Source organism: Xenia sp. Carnegie-2017, unplaced genomic scaffold (genome assembly GCF_021976095.1).
Source record: "Xenia sp. Carnegie-2017 unplaced genomic scaffold, XeniaSp_v1 HiC_scaffold_22, whole genome shotgun sequence".
Taxonomy (NCBI): domain Eukaryota; kingdom Metazoa; phylum Cnidaria; class Anthozoa; order Malacalcyonacea; family Xeniidae; genus Xenia; species Xenia sp. Carnegie-2017.
In genome coordinates, this window is record NW_025813485.1 from 4,505,829 (window position 1) to 4,518,087 (window position 12,259).

Here is a 12,259-nt window from a genome sequence, read left to right on the forward strand (position 1 = left end):
CTAATACAACAAGCAGTCTATACACTCACTCTAATACCTACTCTAACTAACTCGCGCATCATAAAACTACATGACTTGTTTATCAATGATCTTAGCTTAAAAGTCTAAGAACCAAGATCCTACAATCCAAAAAACTATTGTACATTGTAAGCAACACAAAAATCGTCCTTATATTAATCATAATTCTGTGTGAACGCCTTCAGAGCCATGGCTGGATTTGGAAATAATCCGACGACGTTGATCTAATCTTGATTGCTTTTTTTCACGAAATACGGCATGGAATTCTTTATTTTCATCATCACTTGGATCCAAAGAAGAATGATCGCGTTCCTCTTTGTTGTCGTTTTTATTCGTTTCAGTGTCTTCCCATGGATCTGAAAATTCATTATTCTGTTCAGCTTCTTCCTGGATCTTTGCAAGAAAATCATAGCCTTCAAGACGTGGTTTCCATTCTTTAGCTTCAAGTTTTCCTAAAAGGTGGTCAGAAAAATAGAACATTATGCCAACATATGCTATCGCAATAGCATGGTAAAAATGTAGAGAAAATGCTACCACTGTAAACAAAAATGCAAAAAGTACCTGTGAAATCTACTGCTTCAGTTAAACAATTTTCAATCCAAGAGATTAAATTTTCCTTCCTCAATTCACCAGAGTATGTGTAAACTGTTCCCTGATCAAATCATGTTTTTTTTATACAGGAAATGTAATCCAACAAATGAAAATTTTAACAATATGAAAAATTTTCTTCTTCAAAGTTCTTTACCTTATAATGATTGACAAGAACTATAGTGGATGCCTGTTGTGATTGATGAAGGTCGTTTTTTGTGTATGATTCTAGAATATCCCTGTTGACTTTTAACGAACTAAAAACGACACGTCAAAATGTAAACGTAAATAGTGAACAAATGGCAGCTAAAATATAAAAATTCGCTAATTTTGGGCAGGATGGAAAATGACCGCCAGCACTGCTGTCAAGTAATGTTGTCACAATATCATTCAAAGAAAATATTTTTGTATCTAACTTGCAGGAAATTTTTCGAAAACGACACGCATTTAGAATACCAATGGATGAAAATATAAAGCAAATGACACAATGATCTGTATTCTGTAAAGTAAACAACACTGGAATTTTAGGGAATTTACAGGTAAACAGCAACAGTGATGTACAAATGCTTGTTTTCAATACTTATTGATGAAAAATGTTCGTGAGAAATATGCACTTTTGAAATTTGCAAAAATCTTTTATCCAAGCCCGAATTTATGAACAATTTGTCATTTGATCGGAATTGTCCAAATACATCAAGTGCAATTATACTTTAAATTAAGTAAGCTCATACAAATATTTTTACACCACAAATATACTGATCAACCTACATAAAATACTTACGTGTCAACCCAGCAGTAATTGACTTACCAGAGTCTTTTGATTTGGCAACATCTGAGATCAATGAATTTATTTCAGCGTTTCCTTTCCCAATAAACGCAATAAGGAATGGCTTTCCTTTACTGAAGTATGATGGGAAGTTCAACGGAGTCAGCTCACCCTATACGAAAACAAAAATCACTGGAAAGTTTCCATGGTATATGAGTCAGATTATAAATTATACTTCGCACGCTTTACGGAGAAGATCCTGAATGCATGGAGTTAATGCAAGATTTATAAAAAGAGGGGCAATTACATCACTTAATTAGGACGTGCTGAAAAAGCAATCATATATCATATCTGATATCTACAAATCAAAAATTTATACCTCCTGTGAATGAGCTAGAGTGGTAAATCATCTCAACTCATTGTATTTTCTTATTATTTGAGATGAAGAAAAACAGTTTTGTAATGTTTCATGCAAGCGAATCTGATCTACATATTGATAATAAATCTTATAAACTTACATATTTAGGCAAGCTTGAATGTTTCACAAAAGAAACAATGGCCTCTGCAGTATATTCTCCTTCAAAAACTACTTGAGTTTCCAAAGGATCATTTCTTTTAATCAAAACTATGCTCGGCACATTTACACCAAAACGTGATGCCCTAAAAAATAAATAACGTTCTCAATTGTTGCTAACAAAACATCAAAGCCATTATAATATCCTTAAAATACAAATTGTATTAAATGTTACAGATCAATAAATTTCCACTAATCATTTTATGAAACTTTGAATACGCACATATCAAAAGCAATCTTTCCAACAACATATCCACACAGAAACTGTCCTTCCATTTTATGAGCAGCGGAGATGAAGGCTACATCTGAGAGAAAATTGGTTCGAAATTTGTTGTGCAAAAAACATAGTATGCTGATAAGAGAACAAATGGTTTCAAGTGAATCCAAAACGTTTAACTTAACCAATGACACCTTGTTTTCAACTAATCTCTACAAAGTACTCCTTGATGTATTTTTATAAATTAATATTTACTCACGTTCACTATTCTCGTCAGAAAACAACCCGATGATTGATACATCAGTATACAATATAGATGGCATTGGATATTCACCATCCCTAAAACCATTAACTTCACCATCGGAGGGCAATTTCACTGGTGATATTGTTTGGAGTCTAAAAAGCAATTAATTATTAAAAAAATGACCAAAATGCCCTATCTACGTGTACTTCAATTTGTATGGTTAATTTCAATATATTTCATGCAATACCATTCATTACATTGAAAATGGTAAAAATGTATCAAACCACGAATAATTTAAATTAGCTATACTTCGAACTGGATTTCTTAACTGCTTTTGAACAATGATGTAAGATAAAAGTCTAAAGTTATATTCATTAAGATGTTTGTAAGTTCAACGTACAATTTCACAGTCTTAATCAAGCTCGTCTCATCCAAAATACCATTATAATCTATTGGTAGCTGATTTCGTCTAAAAGATAAGTAATAATAATCTCAAACATTGCAAGTTAAAATGTAAACATATGAAGTTTAGAACTGATACCTGTAAATTCTTATGGTTGGATAGCTTATTATATTTTCTTTTCCACAAACATCTTCCCAATCAAAGCAATTCACTTGATGCACACCTATCTTCACATCACTGCCATCAGTTTCAACTAAGAAAATATACAGTTAGTATGCATAAAAATTTTGGAAAGATGCGGTAAAGTATTGGATGCACAAGCTTCGTAAGAAGACCTTTAGGCTTGAGAAAAATTGTTCAATTTAGCAACTACCTCAAACAGAGTGAAAATATGATGTAACTAAACACTATACTTCATGTTATCATCGTGTAAAGTACGCTTTGAAAAAACAAGACTTTCAATAAATAAAACAGGTTTATTCCTGTGTGTAGTTTTCGTAGGACACATTTATATGTAATGTATACAACTACAATAGTTGATTACGTTGAACAAACATTGAAATATTGTTGTTTGTAATACTAAAAAAAATATTGCACAATATGCTTTGGGAAAAATCAGATGTTTGTTCACAGGTAGCAAGAAATGCGGTCATAACTATTGACTGTCTTGACTACAAGAAACAATTTTGAAATTGATTTCAAATTTTGTTACCTAACCTAATTTTTTTGCAGCACCAGCATAGGAAGGGGAAAATGCTTGACTTCTTGCATCCCCTATAAAAATTTGTAAATGGTAAAACGGATACATATTTAAACACAAAGCGAGGATCTAGAACACATGATATACAACAAATTTTTTTTCGCATCAGTGTATCAGGTCATTTGAACTCCTGAATGATAAACTTACATGGTAGAAAGAAGAAAACGACAGAAATATCAAATTTTGTCACAGTTCTGTTAAAGCTTGTATCATTCAGTTTAGGTACGTGTGAGTCATTTACAGCTTTTGTGTAGTAAATTTCGTAACCAGCAACTGCCACTTCATCATCTTCTAGCTCTTCAGCTAAAACACGATTAAATGATGCTTCATTACAAGCAACGAGCAAACAAAACATACGTAGAGGGCTAGTAGTGACTCGATTTATTTCTTTTGAGGTTGTAAGGGAGTTGTTTTTGGAAGTCAAAAATACATTCAAATAATGTCTTGTTACAGACAAAGGAATTTGACATAGCAAGAAATGCTCAACTAACGCGGTCGTTCTTCTTGTTCTTCATCCTCCTCGTTTGTTCTTTCAGATGTTTCTGCATCATGAACATCACCAACAACCGTGTTTCCATCTTCTGAAACGCGTTCCAAATCAGCATGATCCAAAAAACTTTTTGGCAACATTATTACATCATTTTCACTGGAAAAATCACATAATATAATGAATGCAATAAACTTTTTTAAATTGCGTGTTCGATATGTAAACCATATGATGATAAATCGTTATTTTAAGATATACAGACAACCGTATTCTATGGTATTAATTCTGAAGGAAAAAGCAAATTTAACTCAAATGAAAGCACATAACCAAGAATTTTTACAACCATTCAAGAAAGAAAACCTTCACCAAGCACCAGCTCACAAGCCTATACATTTGATGTTGAAAATTAACAAAACTTCTTACTTGATTTCTGCTTGAACAAATTCAACCAGTTGATCATAATAATAAGGACCTTCCAATGGCAGAAAGTTAGTTACTGGATCTCCTTTTTTGTGTAGCCGTACGGTCGGATACGATTTGATTTCCTGAAATGTATAATAACAATGAATGGATTTAATTATAAGCTAACATATTCACTATCGCAAATCCAAACTAGAGCCTAATTACCCACATTACAATTAATATTACAATTTTATACTGTGTACTCACAAATTTCGGATCCATATCGCGTTCAGTATAAATAAACGAAAATTTTATGTTTCTCTTCCCTGTGTTACGTCGACGAAAATGACGATCAAACGTTCGACTCAATCGTTGAAAATTGTGGCTGAAATCACCACAAACTTCAACAGCTGCAGGACAAGAAAAATGGTATTTATATCTTAACTATTCATAATTTTCCTATTGCTTTTAGTGCAATCTGATTGGCTGCACAATCGAACTGTGTAAGGTTTTATGGTCTTCCTAGTTGAGACTCTCAATAAGAAGCATAGAAACTGATAACTAACTAGTAAAAATGTTTATCGTTTTCATTTATCTGCACAAGGAAATATTTATTCTCTTTCAAAAACAGGCCTCAGCCTAAGGCTTTAAATATTTTCCTATACAAATCTCCGACTAAGTAAATAAGTATATCTAGTTGATGAAGAGGATAATCATCAACATGCAGTAATTGGGCTTCAACGAGTCAATTGATTAAATAATCAAATCAGACTGTTATACATATATCATTTGTAGACCGTACGTATATAAACGTCACGCGCGTACACCATGGTTCAGTGGAGGATTGACACGATAGATGTACTAGGCCTCTTTGAATAATCATGTGAACTAACAATTTTCCATTAATTAATTATTTATTCAGACCGTATATGTCTAAGAGTGTAAAAGATGCATGCACGAGTCCATTATTAAGCTACTTCTGCACGGTATCAAAGCTACATTTTCAGCCAAATTTTGCTAAAAAACTCAATCGAGTCTCACGACAAAAGTACAGACTTACATGATTTGCAAATCGCTACCAACATATAATCTGCGTCTAAATCCCTGAGCAATCTCAAATATTCCATGGGGAAGTTGACGGTAAAAGATCTATTTTCATCTAAAAAAGAGCAGTGTAAGTGAAACAAAATTTGTAAAAAATTATTTTAGGGAAAAAGCAACTTGGAAGTTAAGTAAACATGCAATGAGCGAAGCAACAAATTATTTAAGCATTGACAATGCACACTCGCACAATATTGGAAAGTTCAAAATAAATGGGGAAAAATAGCGCACTTAATCGCATGGTTATTGTAAACAGTGCTTAAAAAGCACAAATTTTAGTTTTCAGTCATTTCACACACATGTAGAATGAACTGCCTGTTAAAACTATCCTAAAATTAACTATACATTTCTAGTACTTTGATGTAAAATTTGTTGTTTCATATATTTATGTGTGTCTGTGTTCCTACGCATATTTCGAAAAGCTTAACTTTTTGACCTTTTAACCTTTTTGACAAAAAATGAATGAAACAAATAACATCTCAGGCAAAAAGAAAAGGAATTCCTCGAGAGGAAACTTGCAATACTCATATTCACAAAGGCGACGCACTGTAGCTTTCTTTTACCTTGATCAGCTACACGTTGTGGAGAAGTGATCAAGTTGGAAACAAAATCCGCAAGTTTATCAGTAACAAGAGATGCTTCAGATGAGGTAAACACGTCAGCATAAGAAAATTCCTTCACAGAAAAAAGATTTAACAGATCTTTATAATGAGTTTATGCTGATGTAACTTCATTCACCCAGGCAAGGGAAGGCACTCGACGAAATATTGGGGGGGGGGACTGGTGACAAAATGAGTTAAATGGTAATTTTAAATTTTAAAAACAGGGGCTTAAAGTTTTATTTAATTAACTCAGGTCTAAATGACTAAAAAGCAACTCTAAACGCAGTATATTTGAAAAATATGTATTGAGAGGAGAAACCACCCCCTCTTTCCCCCCCCTTTGAATCAGGGTCCGAATATTTCATTAATCATTGGTTTAGTAATACAGTATATCCAAGGCAATGCAAAACAAAAAAGTTCTCTCTTCAGGTTGGCATTTAAGTAACATCAGTCAAACTCAATTCCTCTATGAAAAAAATATGACAAAACATATCAAAAACAAACAATAAATCGCCCAAGAAAAGCCAAGACAGTTTCGTAATAATCAAAAAAGCTTACAAAGTAAAATATGTTCGTTGCACGGATAATAATGATTCAGAATTGAATTTATGTAAAGAAACTATAGAGTGAAGCCATTTTCGTGTAGTATATATCAAAAGATCAAACTTACTTCTTCATCCAACTTTGATTTATGTCCAGGAACAAAACCAAGTGCAGGATAATGGCTATCTTCAGCCAAACCAAACTGTCTGATAAAGGTCGGATGATGTTCACTATAAAATACAACAATTTATGGAGAATGGAACGGACGAACATATTTCATCGTCACATCATCAATAAAAAATAAAACATCGAATACAACAGCTCATAATAACGATTCCCAAAAAATATTGACGTAAAATTGATAAATGAACAGTTTGAAACTTACACGAGCACAACAATGAAACCGACGGCAGATTTCATGTTTTTAGCAACATCCTCCAGTTCGCTGCGATATTTTTCAGTATCATCTATGTTACTGACAAACATAAACACCTGATTGATTGGAATCGAGACCAGATTTTCATCAGCATACGGTATTTTCTGATCTTGATCCAAAATAATCTTAAAGGGAGAGAAAAAAACCAATACATAATTATTTAAAAATGACAAGATCCGCTAAATAATAAAGACTGAAGTATATAGTATAAGAGTCGTTAAAATAACAAACAATCAAAATACAATATTCAACGTGTCTAGTTTTTTTTTAATTTGGAAGACAAAATCGAGTGCATAAAAGATGAAGTTTTTTTTCTAGTTTCCATCGAGAAGCTTACTGGACACAAAAGCTTAAGTATCAGTGTAGATTAAAGAGCACGTTATATAAACTCAGAACTCGACTTACAGCCAATGGTAAAGTTAACGACTGAATAAAAGAGGCCAACGAAATGACTTTAAATTCTCCATCGTAATGGCGGACAGCACAGTCCTTTTCTTTACAAAGGAATGCTTTTAGACTACTTTCATCGCCATACATATCTCTATCAATAAAATAATCCATAGCATTAACTGCCGTTACTGAGAAAAGTTTAAATTAACTGAAACATTAAAAAATTCTAACCGTGGAAGTTTGGATGAGAGATAAAACTTAAAAGAGTCTCCGTAAGCAAAAGCAACTTCCAGAAGATTGCGGTGCTCTAAAGATTAAAAAAAATTGTATGTAATAGCTAATCGATTATCATGCAAAAGTTCTTGACATACTTTTTCACATAGTCTCTTTATATCAACTCAATCAATAATCAAAATCACAATGTTAAGAATTATGATTCCTATTTACGTCACGCAAGGTAAGCCTTCGTTGCTAAATTTTCTTGCTTACCTCTCATTTCAATAGTTTTAACGTTAACAAGAATAAGATTTTCTTTTCCTTTTGCTTTTGATAAAATTGCTTCAAAATCATCAGCAGTTTTCACCACATTTAGCTCATCTTTTAACAAAAACCTGTATCAAAAACATAATCTGCTCATATTTCATTCACAATAATTATGTATGACCAATTGTTATCATTGCATAACACAGGATCCAAGCTCGATCTTTCTGATGAACAGCTAAATTTATGTAGTTCATAGCTAGTTTCAATTTATTATTGTAAACAGCTGAAGACAACAAATAAAAAATAAACTGGAAAAAAGACAAGCGCAGATGCTATTTTAAAGTCATATTAATGAAGCATCAATGAAGACTATTGAAAAAGGAGTTTTTGCCACCTACGAAAATCTCGTAGAAGTTGATTGTGAAGAATTTATCGAGATGGAGAAAAATATTGACAGTTGCCATCGCCATTCGCTCATGCCGGGTAAGTCAATATTTTGGTGTATTTTCTTCATAAGTAAATTTATTTTCGATATATAGTTATAGTGATAAATACATAATCAATCATTCGTAAAAATTTAATTTGACAGAGCCAAAGTTTTTGGTTGCTATGAACTTTGGCACGGCCATCTTAAACAAAGCTTACAAAGAGGCGAATTGAAATTCTTTAATAATATACATGAAAAAAATTCTTAGTTCTGATTGGTTTAGAGCAGTGCAATTTATCGTAAATACCAGCGCAAAATATAGGAAACATAGTGCAAAAAAGAAAAAAATACAATGCACTTCCTAGCTGTGTGTGTGGGAGAGCTACGGTGTTTTGAAAAGTAATATCTGACGGAATTGAAAAATACGATATTAATAACTTGCCGGTTAAAATAAACGTATGAAGTTTAAAATCAAGAACTGAGAAATTTTGTAACGTATATTTTTAATAAGTAATAGTATAGCTTCTCGTACAAGTTGGGAAAAACAAGCACTCGTGAGTTTTTCTAAGACTTCAAATATTGCACCCGAAACCATGCTATTACCTGTACAAACACAATTTCATTATGATTGAAAACACAGCACGTTAAATTAAAAAGTCGAATGAATGAACACGACCAAAATAATCTAGCAGTAGGATGCTCAGTAGGATGTTTTAGATCGCTATCTATTCAAACGCCTCAATCGTGAAAACAAACCTTTTGTACACAAAAGAAACATTAGGCTAAACACAAGACACAAGAAACGCAAACCCTCCACAAAAAGCAAATTACTCAACGATTTTAAGGGCGTTGAGCGATTGAATACTTTTTGATGAAGAAATGCAAGCAGCAAGATGCTTTGATATCTTCCAAGGAAAATTTTCTTGTGATGCGAATAAAAACCTGCGTATTTTTGTCGTGTTCAGTTTTGTTTCACAGCGTGTAGAACACACACTGGAATCGACTGTACTACCTGTGTAATATGTTAGCAACAATTGCATGTTCATTCTTTAATCTGCTGCTGATTGGAAGTTTTTTCAAGAGCTTTCCATTCCTTTAAACAGTAAAAAAAAGGCATTTAAGTTGACATAAAAATTATTTCATGACTGGATGGAAAGTAATGATGTATTGATGAATACATCCATGAGCAACTTTTATTTATGCTTTGAAATTCTATTCAATTTCATAACTTAAGAATCTGTATCATGTCGAGATTTTGACGTCCATAGTGCTTCATAATGAAGCATATGTCTAGGCTGCATAAGTATAGCGTGGCTTTGAACTCTTACAAATGCACTGGACTTTAGCATCTGAGAATTCCAAACTTTCAACTTTATATAATGATAATCACACCCTTCAAATTATATCTCTTAGCAACAGCTGGTATTCAAATTGGTATTAGAAAATTCATATCAATTTCTAGAATTTCACTGCAATAAATATTCCAGAGCCATTTGATGGCAAAAGTCAACATCAACAATAAATACCTGAATACAGTAAACTGGGTACTTTTATATTTGAGCAGTATTTAACAGATTTGTCAATTGAGCAATCCACCTAAAACATAATTAAATGATAGCAAAAGGCAAAGAAAGGCAGAGTATATGAAATATTTAATCTCGTTTCACACATAGAGAGATGGGAGAAAAAGCTTCAAACTAAATAAAATGTTATAAAATTAAGACCAACATTGTCTGCTTGAATGGCATAGCACAAAGAAACCCTTCAGCTTTATTGCCACATCTACAGTACATGTTTCAAATTAACCAATCAACCATAACTTCACACATTTTAGACAGAAACAGTTTCCCAACATGCTAAGTTCCATCATTTTATCACTTTGGTCTAGTAAAGCAATATGTATGAAATATTGCATTACAACTGAATTACAACTGTACCAATTCCCTTTAAATTTTTTTTAAAACAGAACATGTTGAGGTAAGGAGTAGATGTCCACAAAATGAATTTCGTCAGGCAAAATATCGTTAATGGACACCTTTCCTAACTGAACTCCATAAGACTCAAGACTGTTGCCAGACTTCGCAAATTCTTCCAAAAATGATGGATAAATTGTTGGCGCATCTGAAAAGGAAATAATTATTTCTGCGCACAAACATACTCAGCACGCTTAAATTCAAACATACGTATGCATCAAAATTTTCACGGAAATAATTAAACGACCCATAGAATAACATTACTCGAATTCAAACCATTAAGTTATGATCAAAGCTTACCTTTAGTTTGAAAATAAACACAACGAATGTCTTGCGTTTTCACGAAGTCGTCGAATTCATTTTGCTGTAATGATACTGCAGCAGCAGCAAGACTTCTAATCTGAATACTCAAGATTATAACAAATACAATATTCCCGAGTGACATCATGGTAAGAAAATGAGCATACGTGATGATACTACGTTTAAATAGTAACTTCTCAATGCACAGACTTTCTGAATGACAATTTGACTGCCTTTATTTGTTTACATCCCACGTAGTGCAGATTTTCATCGTGGACCAATAGAATTTTTGGAATTAATTAATGAAGACGTTCCTCTTTGTTTATCTAAACGGAACTGCTGAACACTTATCACATTTGTGCTGACTTTTTTTTAATTATACATATTAATTCAACAGAAGACATTAAGCAATAATCAGTAGATAAATAATCACTTGAACTTGTGCCAAAATGAGTAAAATTTGATTTTATTTTACTAATTCTGCTATTTTACTAATTCTGCTAAATTCTGCTAATTTCGTAGTAAAAGTAAATGCCAGTCATCAAGTGAACCAAAAAGCTATTGGCCACTTTCTCCTGAGGACCTTTTCCACAATGAGAACAGGGAACTTGGTGGATAAAACGGAAAATTTTAGTTTATAAATTATATATAGAGAGGTTTTCCGAAGCTTGAACAATTTATATTATTGAAAAAGTCATCTACATAAGAAAAAAGCTTAATTTTGAATATTAAAGTGCCATTTCATTTCTAGACCACTTTATGTGGCTCCAGTACTATGCTTACAAGGATCAGAGTTGATCATTTTATGAATGAATGTTATAAAATTGACATCTGAAAAAGTGATGCATTGAGGTAATGCATCTTCGTGGGATGCGGGGTAGGAATAAAATGTCAAACTGAAAGGTGCTGCCCACCACACACCTGGCTGTCAACTCTCCGACCTCACCATATAATAATCAAATGCACCAAAAAAAAGACAAGAAACGATTTAACAGAGTTACACCCCTTACCACCAGCAAAAAATATTGAGAACAAACTGGTTGAAGGGATTTGTAAATTGTTTGTGTAGAATAAAATAGTCACAACTAGAAGATTTTGATTCTAGTCATTAGTAATGCCACTTGACGTGGACGTTAAGAGCCTCAAGAAAAAATCTATTGTCTAGTTAAATAGACCAGGTGTCTCCAAACTTTACAGCCAGAGGGCCACATGAACTTTCATCCAACATGTTGAGGGCCGACGAACCGTATACCACTGGTCAAAGAGCGAATATTTTAATAAAACGAAGTACATCATGAAGTACGTAACGAAGTACATCCACTCTTCTTGAAATCGCCGACATTCGTCATCTATTTTTCTTTTATCGGCCATTATGAAGCATTGAAATATAAAAAATTTCCATGCCATCCTTCAGCTTTTTAAATTTCGCAATGTGCTTGAAACGGAAGTAGGAAGTTGGGACAAAAATTGACGTAAGCCACTCTTGCTAGTTGGCTTGCGTCTTAACGTGAACTTTCTGCACAAAGTTTTTGTTTAATAATATTA

At 32.9% G+C, this 12,259-nt stretch overlaps 1 protein-coding gene across 2 annotated transcripts; it reads right to left on the reverse strand.

Annotated features, from left to right (window-relative positions):
• Positions 1–180: 180 nt before the first annotated feature.
• LOC124446347 lies at positions 181–10,973 on the reverse strand. Of its 2 annotated transcripts, XM_046997191.1 has the most exons (25): positions 10,715–10,973; positions 10,477–10,562; positions 9,968–10,037; positions 9,454–9,534; positions 8,021–8,142; positions 7,763–7,838; positions 7,547–7,682; positions 7,091–7,266; positions 6,833–6,935; positions 6,124–6,235; positions 5,520–5,618; positions 4,727–4,869; positions 4,481–4,602; positions 4,062–4,216; positions 3,718–3,873; positions 3,528–3,584; positions 2,949–3,063; positions 2,808–2,876; positions 2,423–2,559; positions 2,170–2,251; positions 1,891–2,032; positions 1,388–1,544; positions 764–863; positions 580–670; positions 181–470 (listed from the first exon to the last, which is right to left on the reverse strand). In XM_046997191.1, the coding sequence occupies exons 5-23, from the start codon at positions 8,025–8,027 to the stop codon at positions 856–858; spliced, it is 2,052 nt and encodes a 683-aa protein (XP_046853147.1). In that variant the 5' UTR covers positions 8,028–8,142; positions 9,454–9,534; positions 9,968–10,037; positions 10,477–10,562; positions 10,715–10,973; the 3' UTR covers positions 181–470; positions 580–670; positions 764–855. The 2 variants fall into 2 exon arrangements, with proteins under 2 accessions (XP_046853147.1, XP_046853148.1); XM_046997192.1 differs by lacking the exon at positions 10,477–10,562 and having other exon boundaries at positions 10,715–10,968.
• Positions 10,974–12,259: the final 1,286 nt, after the last annotated feature.

Excerpts from the sequence above, each read along its gene's own strand:
- LOC124446347 (XM_046997191.1), bottom strand. Across the intron at positions 4,217-4,480 it reads TTTGTTCAAGCAGAAATCAA|TGAAAATGATGTAATAATGT; the intron begins GTAAGAAGTTTT and ends TGATTTTTCCAG. Across the intron at positions 2,877-2,948 it reads CCAACCATAAGAATTTACAG|ACGAAATCAGCTACCAATAG; the intron begins GTATCAGTTCTA and ends CTTATCTTTTAG.